This window comes from Chiloscyllium plagiosum, chromosome 5 (assembly GCF_004010195.1).
Source record: "Chiloscyllium plagiosum isolate BGI_BamShark_2017 chromosome 5, ASM401019v2, whole genome shotgun sequence".
In the NCBI taxonomy this organism is placed as follows: Eukaryota; Metazoa; Chordata; class Chondrichthyes; order Orectolobiformes; family Hemiscylliidae; genus Chiloscyllium; species Chiloscyllium plagiosum.
Window position 1 is genome coordinate 121644088 of NC_057714.1, and position 16966 is coordinate 121661053.

The window sequence follows — 16966 nt, forward strand, 5'->3', positions numbered from 1 at the left end:
CTCTCTCTCTCTCTATTCCCCCCCCCCCCCATCCCTATCTCCCTCTCTCTCGCTGTATGTGTGTGTGTGTGTGTGTGTGTGTTCAACCGAGGCCTCCTATTGCTATCCATAACTGGTTACAACCTGTAAAAGGAACCTGATTATTCCCTCTCTTTGTCTTCTCACAATTAATTAATCTCTGATTAATACCAATCGAATACCCCAATCTCAGGTTGCTAATTTTTGTAACTTGGCTGCTCCCAATTACCCAGCGATTTTCTCCCCCACTTTCCTCTTGTGCGCCCACACTCTCACCCACATCCACCCCCTAGTTTTAGTATCGCTGCGTGGTTGACCCAGGAAACGTTCTGGTGACCGGGATTTGAATCCTACCATGGCAGATGCTGGAATTTGAATTCGATAAACACCTGGAGTAACAAGTCTAATGACGACCATGAATCTATTGTCAATTCTGGGGAAAGCTCCACCTGGTTTGTTAATGCCCTTTAGGGAAGGAAACTGCCGTCCTCACCTGGTCAGGCCTACATGTGACTCCAGACCCACAGCAAAGTGGTTGACTCTTAACTGACTTTAATCCACATTTGGAGTATTGTGTGCAGTTTTGGGCCCCATATCTCAGGAAGGATATACTGGCCCAAGAGTGTGTTCAGAGGAGGTCCCAGGAATGAAAAGCTTAACATATGAGGAACATTTGAGGAGTTCTGGGTCTATGCTCAGAGTTTAGAAGGATGGGAAGGGGGGGATCTAATTGCAACTTGAAGAATACCAAATGGCCTGGACAGAGTGGTTGTTTGGAAGATGTTTCAATTGGTAGGAGTGATGAGGACCCAAGGGCACAGCTTAGAGTAAAGAGATGACCTTTTAGAATGGAGATAAGGAGAAACTTCTTCAGCCAGAGAGTGGGGAATCTATGGAATTCACTGCCACAGAAGGCTGTGGAGTCACATTATTATTGAGTATATTTGAGACTGAGACAGATAGGTTCTTGATTGTCAAGGGGATCAAGGGTTACGGGGAAAAAGAAGGAAAATGTGGTTGAGAAATGCACCAGAGTCGAGAGTGTGGCGCTGGGAAAACACAGCAGCATCCGAGGAGCAGGAGAATTCACATTTTGAGCATAAGTTCCTGATGAAGAGCTTGTGCTTGAAACATTGATTCTCCTGCTCCTCGGATGCTGCCTGACCTGCTGTGCTTTTCCAGCACCACACTCTCGACTCTGATCTCCAACATCTGCAGTCCTGATTTTCCCCTGAGAAATGTATCAGCCATGATTGAATATCAGAACAGACTCGATGGGCTGAATGGCCTAATTTCTGCTCCTATGTCTCATAGTCTTATACCCTCTGGGCAATTAGGGATGGGCAACAAATGCTGGCCTAGCCAATGATGTACAGGCACAGCCATCCGTGCCCCACTCCTGCCTTTCCCCTTGGGCACCAATCCCCCGCCTGCCTGCAAACTGAGCTCACATGCACTCTCCCACATGAGGCCTTCGTGATAGCACCAGCCAGTATGGGAATTGAACTCACACTGCTGGTGTGACTCTGCAACATGAATCAGCCTTCCAGCCAACTGAACTAAACTTGTCCCCCACACCTTTCTGCTGTCCCTTTCAGTACCAGCAACTGAGTGCTGGAGCTGTCAAGCAGGAGGCTTTTACGCAGAACGAGTGATAACTGCAGAGATCTCTGACCTATTCTCCCACTGTCCCATATAGCTGCAACGTGACAGCTCAGGGTGGTGACCAGTGACTGACTGACCACTCATTTGAATGTTGTTTTGTTTTCTCACAGCAATCAAGACGATTATCAATTAGTTCGGAAATTAGGTCGTGGAAAGTACAGTGAAGTCTTTGAAGCCATCAACATCACAAATAATGAGAAAGTAGTGGTCAAAATACTGAAGGTGGGTGTTAATTGTCTAACAGCACTAAATGACTGTAACTATCTGTTTCTCGTTCCTCGTGTTTTAATTTGCCCTCTTGATGTTCTCAGTGATTTCCCTCTCTGTCTTGCTGTTGCCCAGAAAGGGCTGGGGATAGAGTGGGGAATCTCCTGTTTCTGGATTAGTGGTGCTGGAAAAGCACAGCAGTTCAGGCAGCATCCGAGGAGAAGTAAAATCGACGTTTCGGGCAAAAGCCCTTCATCAGGAATACAGGTATGCTGCCTGAACTGCTGTGCTTTCCCAGCACCACTAATCCAGAATCTGGTTCCAGCATCTGCAGTCATTGTTTTTACCTGGGGAATCTCCTGTGGATTAGTCTGCCACAATACCTGTTGGTTAGCCAGCAGTGACGATAATCATAGAATCCCTACAGTATGGAAACAGGCCATTAGGCCCAACAAGTCCACGCTGACCCTCCAAACAGTAACCAACCGAGACCCATTACCCTAACCTATCATTCTACATTTACTCTTGACTAATGCACCTAACTCGTACATCCCTGAACACTACGGGCAATTTAGCAAGGCCAGTTCACCTAACCTACACATCTTTGGATCGTGGGAGGAAACCAGAGCACCTGGAGGAAACCCACGCAGACACGGGGAGAATGTGCAAACTCCACAGTAATCCATAGTCACCTAAGCTAGGAATTGAACCCGGGTCCCTGGTGCTGTGAGGCAGCACTGCTAACCACTGAGCCACTGTGCCAATACTGAGGAATGGGATCTGTAGCCATACCATTACTCTAGTAGCTGCTGTAGGCTTATGCACTGGATGAGAAGTTCCCGTGGTCTCTGATATGATGCAAAGCATGAACATGTGCTTTTGTTTGCAGAGAAGGGCTTTTTGTGTGTATTCAGTGCTTGTATTACCTGGGATTTGGGGAGTCTTCAGATTGGCCAAAGAGAAAGTAGCAGCAATTAGAATTGATTTGTCAACCAATAAGCACCCTTCCCTTCAGTAGTTAAGAGTAGCTGTGATTGTTTGAAAATTGCCGTTCTCGTTGTTAGTCCTGAATGAGTGTAAGACACAAGCTTCAGAAACGTGTCTTTTTTCAGCAGGGTTAAATTTAAACTCGAACAAAAACAGAAGTTGCTGGAAAAGCTCAGCAAGTCTGGCAGTATCTGTGAAGAAAAATCAGAGTTAATATTTCAGGTCTGGTGACCCTTCCTTAGAACTGATCTGATTTCTCTTCACAGATGCTGCCAGACCTGCTGAGCTTTTCCAGCAACTTCTGTTTTTGTTTCTGATTTACAGCATTCACAGTTATTTCAGTTTTTATTTAATGTAAGTTCTGCTTGTTTTGTGAATCCTGTGCAAATGCTGACTGAATTCTTTGCTTCCACAGCCTGTAAAAAAGAAGAAAATAAAGCGAGAGATAAAAATTTTAGAGAACTTGCGTGGGGGCCCCAACATCATAAACCTGCTAGACATAGTAAAAGACCCAGTGGTGAGTACTGAACGTTATCAAGAGGCTTTTCCTAAAGTCTCTGGGTTCACAGCAGGCTGAGAAACCAGGGTTGTTGTCTGCATTCCAACCATCGCGGGTCTTTCGTATCATGTCACCCCTTGGCCTACTTTGTTCCAAAGAAAACAACTCAATCTCTCCTCGTAGCTACAATTCTCCAGCTTTGGCCACACTTTTGTAAACCTTCTCTGGCTTCTGTCCAGGGCAAATACATCCTTCCTGTAATGTGACCAGAACTGTGCACAATACTCCAGTTGTGACCTCACCACTGTCTTATACAGTTTCATCATTATATACGTACTTCTATATTCTGTACCTTCACCAATGAAGGAGAGCATTCTATACCTCTCATACCTGTGCTGCTACTTTTAGGAACTTGTGCTATTGCATGGTAAGATCTCTCACTTTATCTACCCCCTCAGTATATTACTGTTTATTGTGTTTTCCCTTTTACTGTTTACCTAAATGCATTACCTCACCCGTACCACAGTTGAATTCCAGTCTTCTATTATTTTGGCGCCTGCACCTATCCTCTGCATTATGCAACTAATTTTTTGTCATCCACAAATTTCCCAACTGTACTCCCCATGTTCAAATCCAGATCATTACTGTGTCCAAAACCAGCAGGGGACCCAACACTGAGCCCTACAAAACACCACCTGAAACAGCTTTCTATTCGCATGGACAGCCATCGATTATTAGTATTCGTTTCCTGGCATTAACCCAGCTTTGGATCCAATTTGACATGTTGCCCTGTATCCCCTGGGATTTTACTTCTTTGGCCAGTCTGCTGTTTGGAATGTTTCCTCCATTGGGAGATTCTCGGGGTCACTTTTAAAAAAAAAAGGTTGCCCATTTAAGACAGATGAAGGAAAAAAAAATCTCCAAGGGATGTGAATCTTTGCCTCCTCAAAAAGTGATAATAGCAGAGCCTTTAAGTACTTGAAAAGCAGAGATCGATTATTGGTAAGCAAGGGGTTGAAAGGTTATTTGGACTAGGTGGGAATGTGGAGTAATCAGGTCAGCATGATCTTATCGAATAGTGGAGCCAGGCTGGAAGGGCTGAGTGGCCCTAACTCATATGTTTATAACATCCTGGTTTGTGATCCTCCTGGTGTTCATATAACTATAAGACCAGAAGGAACAGGAGTAGGCCATTCGGCCCCTCGAACCTGCTGCGTCATTCAATAGGATCATGGCTGATCCCACATTCCTCACATCCACTTTCCTGCCCTTTCCCCTTATCCCTCCATTCCCCAACTAATCAAGATGTCATCAATCTTAGTCCTAAATATACAGAAGAACTCTGCTCCCACATTCTCTGTGGCAAGGATTTCCAAAGAGACTCAACCCTCTGAGAGAAGAAATTCCTCGTCATCTCAGTCTTAAATCGCTGCCCCTTTGTTCTGAGACTGTGCCCTCTGGTCCTCGACTCTCCCATGAGGGGGAACATCCTCTCAGCATTTACCCCATCAAGCCCCTCTGGACTCTGATGTGATACTCTGAGGTCGCCTGTCATTGTTCTAAAGTAATTTGTGCAGAATCCCAACCTGTTTAACATTGGCTCAGAATGCTTTTGTAAATGCCTCTCAGTATCTACTTTATGAAACCTGAATGTGTACAGGCGGTTGAGAGTACTGAGGTCATGAATAAGATTTCAAGGTCGCGGGAGTGTACCAGCAGGCAGGAAGGTGGTTTGAAGTGAGTCTACTTCAATGCCAGGAGCATCCAGAATAAGGTGGTGAAGTTGCAGCATGGGCTGGTACCTGGGACTTTGATGTTGTGGCCATTTTGGAGACATGGGTAAAGAAGAGACAGTAATAGTTGTTGCAGGTTCCAGTTTTAAATGTTTCAGTAAGATCAGGGAAGGTGGTGAAAGAGGGGGAGGTGTGCTATTGTTACAGTATTATGGTGGCTTTGAGGACTTGTATACTGAGGTAGTATGGGTTGAGGTTAAAAAGAGGAAAGGCAAGGTCACCCTGTTGGAGTTTTCTGTAGGCCTCTGAATAGTTCCAGAGATGTAGAGGAAAAGATTATTCTGGATAGGAGCGAAAGTATCAGGATAGTTGTTATGGGGGACTTCAACTTTCCAAATATTGCCTGGAAACGCTACAGTTTGAGTACTTTAGATGGGTCAGTTTTTGTCCAATATGTGCAGGAGGGTTTCCTGACAGTATGTAGACAGGAAAAAGTGGGTACTGCAGATGCTGGAGTATGTTATGGGGGACTTCAACTTTCCAAATATTGCCTGGAAACGCTATAGTTTGAGTACTTTAGATGGGTCAATTTTTGTCCAATATGTGCAGGAGGGTTTCCTGACAGTATGTAGACAGGAAAAAGTGGGTACTGCAGATGCTGGAGTATATAGATAGGCCATCAAGAGGCGAGACCACATTGGATTTGGTACTGAGTAATGAACCTGGCCAGGTGTCAGATTTGGAGGTAGGTGAGCACTTTGGTGGCAGTGACCACAATTCGGTTACATTTACTTTAGTGATGGAAAGGGATAGGTATATACTTACTGTAAGGCAAGAGTTATAGCTGGGGGAAAGGCAATTATGATGCAATTAGACAAGATTTAGGATGCAGAGGATGGGGAAGGAAACTGCAGGGATGGGCACAATTGAAATGTGGAGCTTGTTCAAGGAACAGCTACTGCGGGTCCTTGATAAGTATGTTCCTGTCAGGCAGGCAGTAAGTGGTCGCGCAAGGGAACCGTGGTTTACTAAAGAAGTTGAATCTCTTGTCAAGAGGAAGAAGGCGGCTTATGTTAGGATGAGACATGAAAGCTCAGTTAGGATTCTTGAGAGTTGCAAGTTAGCCAGGAAAGACCTAAAGAGAGAACTAAGAGCCAGGAGGGGTAATGACAAGTCTTTGGCAGGTTGGATCAAGGAAAACCCTAAAGCTTTCTATAGGTATGTCAGGAATAAAAGAAAGACGAGGGTAAGATTAGGGCTAGTCAAGGACAATAGTGGGAAGTTGTGCGTGGAGTCTGAAGAGGTAGGAGAGATGCTAAATGAATATTTTTCATTAGTATTCATACAGGAACAAGACAGTGTTGTTGAGGATACTGAGAAACAGACTACTAGATTAGATGGGCTTGAGATTCACAAGGAGGTGTTAGCAATTCTAGAAAGTGTGAAAATAGATAAATCTCCTGGGCCAGATGGGATTTAGAGTCAAGATTAGAATGGCGATGGAAAAGCACAGCAGGTCAGGCAGCATCCGAGCAGGAGGAAAATCAGGCTTTTGCCTGAAATGTCGATTCTCCTGCTTGTCGGATGCTGCCTGACCTGCTGTGCTTTTTCAGCACAACTCTAATCTTGAGTCTGATCTCCAACATCTGCAGTCCTCACTTTCGCCCAGATGAGATTTATCCTAGAATTCTCTGGGAAACTAATGAGGAGATTGCAGAGCCTTTTGCTTTGAATATTATGTTGTCATTGTCTACAGGAATAGTGGAAGTTAGCAAATGTTCCCTTGTTCAAGAAGGGGAGTAGAGACAACCCTGGTAATTATAGACCAGTGAGCCTTCCTTTGGTTGGGGGAAAATGTTTTGGAAAGAATTACAAGCAATAGAGTTTATAATCATATAGAAAGGAACAATTTGATTAGGGATAGTCAACACAATTTTATGAAGGGCAGGTCGTGCCTCACAAACCTGATTGAATTCTTTGAGAAAGTGACAGATAGATGAGGGTAAAGCGGTTGATGTGGTGTATATGAATTTCAGCAAGGCATTTGATAAGGTTCCCCACGGTAGGCTATTGCACAAAATATGGAAGCAAGGGATTGAGGGTGATTTAGTGGTTCGGATTAGACATTGGCTAGTTGAAAGAAGACAGAGAGTGGTGGTTGATGGGAAATATTCATCCTGGAGTTCAGTTACTAGTGGGGTACCACAAGGATCTGTTTTGGGCCCACTGCTGTTTGTCATTTTTATAAATGACCTGGATGAGGGCACCTGGATGGGTAAGTCAATCTGCAGGTGACACTAAAGTTGGAGAAGTTGCGGATAGTGACGAAGGGTGTTGCAGCTTACAGAGGGATATTGATAAGCTGCAGAGCTGGGCTGAGGTGGCAAATGGAGTTTCATGTGGAGAAGTGAGAGGTGATTCACTTTCGAAGGAGTAACAGGAATACAGAGTACTGGGCGAATGGTAAGATTCTTGGTAATGTAGAGAAATCTCAGTACCCATGTACATAGATTCCTAGAAGTTAGACCATAAGACATAGGAGTGGAAGTAAGGCCATTCGGCCCATCGAGTCCACTCCGCCATTCAATCATGGCTGATGCGCATTTCAGCTCCACTTACCAGCGTTCTCCCCGTAGCCCTTAATTCCTCTAGACAACAAGAATCTATCAATCTCGGCCTTCAACTGGACTTCATTGAGTTGTAGAACGAATACAATCCCAGTATCCTCAGCCATTCCTCATATTTTAGACCTGTCATTCCAGGGATCATCCGTGTGAATCTCCGCTGGACACGTTCCAGTGCCAGTATGTCCTTCCTGAGGTGTGGGGACCAAAACTGGACATAGTACTCCAAATGGGGCCTAACCAGAGCTTTATAAAGTCTTAGTAGTACATCTCTGCTTTTATATTCCGACCCTCTTGAGATAAGAGACAACATTGCATTCGCTTTCTTAATCATGGACTCAACCTGCATGTTTACCTTTAGAGAATCCTGGACTCGCACTCCCAGATCCCTTTGTGCTTTTGCTTTATTAATTTTCTCACCATTTAGTAAGTAGTCTATGCTTTTATTCTTTTTGCCAAAGTGCAAGACCTCGCACTTGCTCACGTTAAATTCCATCAGCCATTTTCTGGACCACTCTCCCAACCTGTCTAGATCCTTCTGTAGCCTCCCCACTTCCTCAGTACTACCTTCCTGTCCACCTAACTTCGTATCATCGGCAAACTTTGCTAGAATGCCCCCGGTTCCCTCATCCAAATCGTTAATATATAATGTGAACAGCTGTGGCCCCAGCACCGAACCCTGCGGGACACCTCTCGTCACCGGCTGCCATTCTGAAAAAGAACCTTTTATCCCAACTCTCTGCCTTCTGTTAGACAGCCAATCCTCAATCCATCCCAGCAGCTCACCTCGAACACCATGGGCCCTCACCTTGCTCAGCAGCCTCCCGTGTGGCACCTTATCAAAGGCCTTTTGAAAGTCTAGATAGACCACATCCACTGGGTTTCCCTGGTCTAACCTACTTGTTACCTCTTCAAAAAATTCCAACAGGTTTGTCAGGCATGACCTCCCTTTACTAAATCACCATCCGAGGAAAAAGGCTCTCACTGGCCACCCTATCTAAACCTCTGATCATCCTGTATGCCCCCAAGTCACCTCTCAACCTCAGATAAGTTGCCACCCATGTTGATAGAATTGTTAGCTTTTATTGGTAGAGGGATTGAGTTTCAGAGCCATGAGGTCATGTTGCAGCTGTACAAACCTCTGGTGTGGCCACACTTGGAGTATTGCATACAGTTCTGGTTGGCGCATTATAGGAAGGATGTGGAAGCTTTGGAAAGGGTGCAGAAGAGAAATACCAGGATGTTGCCTGGTATGGAGGGAAGGTCTTTTGAGGAAAGGCTGAGGGACTTGAGGCTGTGTTTATTAGAGAGAAGAAGGTTGAGAGGTGACTTGGGGGCATACAGGATGATCAGAGGTTTAGATAGGGTGGCCAGTGAGAGCCTTTTTCCTCGGATGGTGATGGCTAGCACGAGGGGACATAGCTTTAAATTGAGGGGTGTTAGATATAGGACAGATATCAGAGCTCGTTACTTTACTCAGAGAGTAATAGGGGCGTGGAACACACTGCAACAGTAGTAGACTTGCCATCTTCAAGGGCATTTAAATGGTCATTGGATAAACACATGGATGATAATGGAATAGTGTAGGTTAGATGGGCTTCAGATTGGTTTCACAGGTCGACACATCATCCAGGGCTGAGGGGCCTGTACTGCGCTGTATGAAATTCCCTTAGAACCTGAAATGTTTCATCTGAATCCCTTCTCGTTCTCCAACACTCCAGTGAGTATATTTGGACATACAGTACATGGAAATGCAGGTCATGCTTTTCTCTAAATATATCTAATTTAATTAAACACCGGACTAAAAACTTCTTTCTTTTCTTTCCATGCCTTGGAATGGGCCTTTCTCAGTCTCGGACGCCTGCACTGGTATTTGAACATGTAAACAACACCGACTTCAAGGTGAGTTAAGTTATGAATTGTTTTGAAGAGGTGGTTGCAGGAATTATCTCGTAATTATTGACCAAGGTATGGTTGTAGGTAGAAACTCATTGCACAGATTGAGCCCATTTACCCATCTTTGTGCTAATTCAATTTTGCAGTTCAAAAGTAATCTCACAAAGGCATTCCATAGTCTATTTCCTTCAATATTCCCTCCCTCCACCACTGATGCACATTATCTACAAGACACACTGTGTTATCTCACCCAGGCTAGCACCTTCCCTTACTGGGAATATACCATCTAGAAGGACAAAGACAGCAGATATATAAGAATGCCTACAAGTTCCCCTCCAAGCCACTCACTATCCAGACTTGGAAATATATCACCACTCCTTCAGTGTCACTGGGTCAAAATCCTGGCATTCACCCACCATCCAGACTGTGTGTCTACCTACAGCACATAAACTGCAGCAGTTCGAGAAGGCAGCTCACTACCACTAGCTCCAGGGCAGTAAATCCTCTCCTATCTAGTGATGCCCCCATCCCTTGAATGTATTAAAATTTTCTTTCTTACAAAGCTGATTTGATTTCAGGCTGGTAATTTTCCTAGCTGAGTCAAAGGGAGCTACAAAGCTATGATCTCTCATAAATGTGACAAACAACATTTGAAAATCTTTCGGAAGAAATTCTCGGCAGATTCTTCCTGAGCAGCTGTAGTTCCTGTGGTGTAGTTACACCCACGTTGCTGTTCAGGATGGAGTTCCAGTGTAACCCAGCCATGGTGAAGGTTTGAAGATATTGTTTCACATTGGAATGGTGTGTGACGTGAAACCTAATACTGTTCCCTTGCAGCTGTTCCCCTTTGCTTTCGAGAAGGATAGCTCCATATCCTTCTCTCCCTGCATTTTATGGAGAAAGCAAAAAGTAGGGCTGGCCTTAAAATCTGGAGATTCCTGTTAAAGATTTCACACTTAAGGAGATCTCAACTCATTGGTTCTTCTACTTGCTGTTCTACCACTTCCTGCTATGAAAAGATGCTCACATTAGGAGTTGGTTACAGTTTCTCACCTCTGATAGGCATGTTTTACTCAGCTTCCACGTTGGTCCCGGGAATAGACCAGGTATTGCCACGATGATGCACATGAGTTTAAGATGCTTCAATCTAGCAACTGTATGAGTCAAACAGCAAGTAGAATTGGGCCTCCAGTAAAATGGAAGAAAGTACAAAGGTGGTCTTGAGCTAAAATTCATAACATGAATGCGGCATGGTGGTTCAGTGGTTACCACGCTGCCTCCCAGCGCCAGGGACCAGGGTTCAATTCCTGCCTCGGGCAACTGCTGTGTCGAGTTTGCACATTCTCCCAGTGTCTGCGAGGGTTTCCTCCAGGTGCTCCGGTTTCCTCCCATAGTCCAAAGATGTGCAGGTTAGGTGAATTGGCCATGCTAAATTGCCCGTAGTGTTAGGTGCATTAGTCAGGGGTAAATGTAGGGAATGGGTCAGGTGGGTTGCTCTTCGGAGGGTTGGTGTGGACTTGTTGGGACGAAGGGCCTGTTTCCACACTGTAGGGAATCTAATCATTTGTTAGCTCATCCACTAATTGTGTTAAAGTGAAGGAATTTGGTGTTTGTGGAAGAACTGGTGTGAGAATTCAATAATAAGGGCTCCACCCTGATGAGGATGTCCAAGATAAAATTGCGAATGAAGTAAGGGTGTAGCCTGATCTCGAGGAGCATGTGATAGGAGGCATCCCAGTGACTTGTGTGATGAATATAGTCTGAGACATTTTCAGATCCTTGACCACCGATGAGATCAAGTGGCATCTGCAAAGCAGTAACACCCAGATTGTAGGTATGCCAGGAGGTCTGATATCATTTAGGGTGTGTTCCAAAGGATCATGTTTGCAATGAATGGAGTGTGTGGATGAGTTAATAGAGAAAAACCCTTCTCAGAGAGTGGAATGACTCATGCTGCTGTGCTGTGCTGTGCTTGATTCTTTTGGTCTAGTTTAGTTATTGGATGCTGCAAATGCGCAATCAGATCGTTCAAAAAAATATAGATGGAGAAGGAGGCGATATGTTCTGGATGGTGTTTCTAAATCTAGATCTGATCCACTAAAAGACCATAAAACATAGCAACAGAAATCAGCCATTTTGCCTGCTTTGTCCTTCATAGAACATAGAAGAATACAGCGCAGTACAGGCCCTTCGGCCCTCGATGTTGCGCCGATCCAAGCCCACCTAACCTACATTAGCCACTATCCTCCATATGCCTCTTAAATGCCCATAATGAGGAAGAGTCCACCACTGCTACTGGCAGGGCATTCCACGAACTCACGACTCGCTGAATAAAGAACCTACCCCTAACATCTGTCCTATACCTACCCCCCCCTTAATTTAAAGCTATGCCCCCTTGTAATAGCTGACTCCATACGTGGAAAAAGATTCTCACTGTCGACCCTATCTAAACCCCTAATCATCTTGTACACCTCTATCAAGTCACCCCTAAACCTTCTTTTCTCCAATGAAAACAACCCCAAGTGCCTCAACCTTTCCTCATACGATCTTTCTACCATACCAAGCAACATCCTGGTAAACCTCCTCTGCACACGTTCCAGTGCCTCCACATCCTTCCTATAGTATGGCAACCAAGACTGCACACAATACTCCAGATGCGGCCGCACCAGAGTCTTATACAACTGCAACATGACCTCAGTACTCCGGAACTCAATTCCTCTACCAATAAAAGCCAGTACGCCATATACTCAGTGGTCTACCATTCTGAAGTAGCAAATTCCATAGGTGCATCATGCTGAGTGAAGAAATCTCCTCCAGGTCATTTATAAAAATGACAAACAGCAATGGTCCCAAAACACATCCTTGCGGAACACTGCTAGTGACGGCACTCCAAGATGAACCTTTGCCATCAACTACTACCCTCTGTCGTCTTCCAGCCAGCCAACTCCTAATCCAAACCTCCAACTCACCCTCAATGCCATACCTCCGTATTTTTTCAATGAGATCACGGCTGATCCGAAAATCCTCACTTTCATTCTCCTGCCTTTTCCCCATCATCCTCAATTCCCTTCCTGATTAACAAACTGACTATCTCAGCCATGATGTACTTAATGACCCCTCCAGCCTCAGCAGCCCTCTGAGGTAAAGAATTCCACAGATTTGCTGCCTTCTGAGGGAATGTGTTCGTCCTCATCTCCAACTTGAATGTTCAACCCGTTATTCTGAGAATGTGATCCTTATGACAATGTCACAGTCAAAGTGACTCTGACTGAATTCCAGCTGTTTGTCATTGCTCTGGACAATGCTTGTGATCATTTTTTAAATGCTATGATTGTGGTTTGAAGTTGGAGTTTTTAGTAACAGTTGGGCAGCACATTATTGAGACCACATCTGAAGCATTGTGTGTAGTTTTAAAACCTTTTTGACTAGGAGCAGGAGTGGGCCATTTGGCCCATTCATCAACATGATCTTCTATCTCAGTACCATACTTCTGCTCCCTCCTTATACCCCTTGATGCCTTTAGTGTCTAGAAATCTGTCTCTTTCTTGAATATATTCAATGACTTGGCTTTCACAGTTCAACATGGCAAAGAATTCCACAGGTTATCCATACTCTGGGTGAAGACATTTTCCCTCCTCTCTTTCCTAAATAGCTTAACCTGTATCCTGAGACTGTGTCCATTATTCTAGACTCCCGACACAGGATGCAGGGACAATGTTCCCCCTGTCTGTCTGGTCCTGTCAGAATTACATTGATGTATGACATCTGCTTTCATTCTCCTGAACTCCAGTGGTCACCGGCCCAGTCAACTCTGTCTCTCCTCAGATAAAAATTGCCGTCCCAGGAAGATTTTCACCTTTCTTTGAGAAGGTGACCAAACAGATTAATGAGGTTAAAGCAGTTGACGTGATGTATATAGATTTCAGTAAGGTGTTTGATAAGGTAGGCAATTACACAAACCATGTAAGCATGGGATTGAGGGCAATTTAGCGGTTTGGATCAGAAATTGGCTAGCTGAAAGAAGACAGAGGATAGTGGTTGATATTCATCCTGGAGTTCACTTACTAGTGGGGTATTGTAAGGATCTATTTTGGGTCCATAATTGTTTGTCATTTTTATAAAAGACCTGGATGAGGGCATAGAAGGATGGGTTAGTAAATTTGCGGTGACACTAAGGTCGTTAGAGTAGTGCTGAAGGATGTTGCAGCTTACAGAAGAACATAGATAAGCTGCAGATCTGAGCTGAGAGGTGGCAAATGGAGTTTAATGTGGAAAAGTGTGAGGTGATTCAGTTTGGAAGGAGTGACAGGAATACAAAGTACTGGGCTAATGGTAAGGTTCTTGGTAGTGTAGATGAGCAGAGAGATCTCAGTGTCCATGTACATAGATCCTTGAAAGTTGCCACCTAGGTTGATAAGGTTGTTAAGAAGGCATACGGTGTGTTAGTTTTTATTGATAGAGGGATTGAGTTTCGAGCCATGAGGTCATGCTGCAGCTGTACAGAACTCTGGTGCAGCCACACTTGGAGTATTGTGTACAGTTCTGGTCACCGCATTACAGGAAGGATGTGGAATCTTTAGAAATGGTTCAGAGAAGATTTACTAGGATGTTGCCTGGTATGGAGGGAAGGTCTTATGAGGAAAGGCTGAGGGACTTGAGGCTATTTTCATTAGAGAGAAGAAGGTTGAGAGGTGACTCAATTGAGACACACAAGATGATCAGAGGGTTAGATAGGGTGGACAGGGAGAGGCTTTTTACTCAGATGGGGGTTATGGTTAGCACGAGGGGACGTAGCTTTAAATTGAGGGGTGATAGATATAGGACAGATGTCAGAGGTAGTTTCTTTACTCAGTAGTAGGGGTATGAAACACCATGCCTGCAACAGAAGTAGACTCGCCAACTTTAACAGCATTTTAATGATCATTGGATAGGTATGGACGAGAGTGCAATAGTGTAGGTTCCACAGGTCAGCACAACATTGAGGGCAGAAGGGCCAGTAGTGTGCTGTAATGTTCTGTGTTCTAGGAGTTAGTTTGGTGAATCTCTGCTGCACTTGCTCTATGTATCTTTTCTTGGATAAGTAAATCAAAACGGCACGCAATGCTCATCTCCACAATACATGGTGTTCACACCAAGGCACTTCCTTGCTTGAAATCCTCTAGCAATAAAGGCCCACATCCAACTTGCCTCCTTAACTACTTGCTGTGCGTGCATGGTTACTTCCAGTGACTGGTGTACAAGGACACCCAGGTCCCTTTTGTACATCATTATTTCCTAATCTATCAACATTTAAATAATACTCTGCCACTCTTCTTTCCTACTGAAATAGATAATTTCACATGTATTGACATTATATTAGTCTGCCATATATTTTCCTACTTACTCAGTTTGTCAAATTCACCTTAAAGACTCTTCCTGACAACTCTCAGTCACACTTTGTTTTGTGTTATCAGCAGTCTTGGGAATATTACATTTGATTTCCCCTATAGAAATTGTTATGGATACATTGCTGGGGTCTAAACCCTGAATCATATAGGCCCTACTTCTCACCACCTTCCAGTCCATAAAGAGACCCGATTATTCCTTCTCTGTTTCCTGCCTGCTAACCAATTCTCGCTCCATGCCAAATTATTGCCTCCAATCTCTATGCTTTAATTATTACATAATTACATCTTATGTGGGACTTCATCAAAAATGTAGATTCTGAAAATCCACAAAAATAAAGAAACAACATTCAACTTTACATGAGAGGTAATTGGATAGAGACGTTTTAGAGTTCAGTGGGGCTCATTAGGATAAATGTGGGGAAGATAATATATTTGAGGCAAGGTCTCATGTTAATAATCCAGTCAAATAAATCCAAGCAGAAATTCAGGAAAAACTTTGTTGCTCAAGGAGTGGTGAGAATGTGGATTGCACGGGATAGATTGAGGTAAAGATGATACACGAAGGAGGAAAGAACAGATTAGGTGGGTGGAAACAGGGATGAGACTTGGGTAAAGTATAGACCCTAGCAGACATCGGTTGGCCATACAGCCTGTCTCAGTAACTAGCTGACATTATGTATTACTGTCAGCTGACACATCAAACTTTGGGAAATCCTCCCACTTACCTCTCATGTAAAGTTGAATGTTGTTTCTTTATTTTTGTGCCTTTTATTTCTATGTTTTGGTTTATTTTTCTGTTTCTAAGGTGGTGCCAGAGTGTGGTGACACTACGCAGCACATTTCACTGTGTTTTGTAATAAAATACATCTGACAATAAATAAATCGGTTTTATTTTTCCTGGGGTCAAACACTCAATGGTCATTTCTCAGTCTTGATGTTATTTTTGTAAATGTTTTGTTTTGTGGAGCTTCCTTTTTATGAACTGGAGACCACAGTCATGTAGTGCAATCTAGGTCTCATTTTCCCCGAAATGGGCTGGAAGATGATGGTCCCCTTGACCACCTTCAGCACTCTGCTCCATCAGTTGAGGGTGACTGAGAAAGTATAAGTTTCCAGATGTCCACTCTCTGTCCCTGTGCCTCCTGAGTTTAAAGGTTTTGCCCTTTCGCAAAGTATTTTGTATTTGGACCAGACCACCTACGATTTTGTGCAGTTTTTACTGTCTTTCTAATGGATTTGTACAAAGGTTCCTTATTTTGTTTTCACTCCTGTAACCTATTACCTGATAGTTCTCTGGAATAAATTGCTTTATTTTATAAATTTGTTAATGGGATGTGAGTAACTCTGGCCAGGCCAACCTTTTGTAGCCCTTCCCTAATTGCCCAGGGGGCAACTAAGAGACAACCACGTTGCCGTGGGTCTGGAGTTGGATGTAGGCCAGACCAGGAAGGACAGCAGATTTCCTTCCTGAAAGAACCACATAGGTTTTTACAACAATGCACAGAGTCTAACGGTGACCATGTAGACAAGCTTTTAATTCTGAATTGGATGAGGCAATAGGTGCAGGAGTAGGCCATTCTGCCCTTCGAGCCAGCACCACCATTCATTATGATCATGGCTGATCATCCTCAATCAGTATCCTGTTCCGGCCTTATCCCCATAACCCTTGATTCCACTATCCTTAAGAGCTCTATCCAACTCTTTCTTGAAAATATCCAGAGACTTGGCCTCCACAGCCTTCTGGGGCAGAGCATTCCATACACCCACCACTCTCTGGGTGAAGAAGTTTCTCCTCAACTTTGTTCTAAGTGGTCTACCCCTTATTTTTAAACTGTGTCTTCTGGTTCGGGACTCACCCATCAGCGGAAACATGCTTCCTGCCTCCAGAGTGTCTAATCCTTTAATAATCTTATACGTCTCAAACAGATCCCCTCTCAGCCTTCTAAACTC

At 44.1% G+C, this 16966-nt stretch overlaps 1 protein-coding gene across 6 annotated transcripts in view; it reads left to right on the forward strand.

The window, feature by feature from the left end:
* zgc:86598 (STKc_CK2_alpha domain-containing protein) overlaps positions 1-16966 on the forward strand; it is an 83102-nt gene that overhangs the window by 32111 nt on the left and 34025 nt on the right. For all 6 annotated transcript variants that reach the window (XM_043690952.1, XM_043690958.1, XM_043690955.1 and 3 more), the window contains exons 3-5: positions 1794-1905; positions 3293-3394; positions 9585-9635. In XM_043690952.1, the coding sequence (XP_043546887.1) occupies positions 1794-1905; positions 3293-3394; positions 9585-9635 (265 nt within the window). The remainder of the gene's footprint in view (positions 1-1793; positions 1906-3292; positions 3395-9584; positions 9636-16966) is intronic.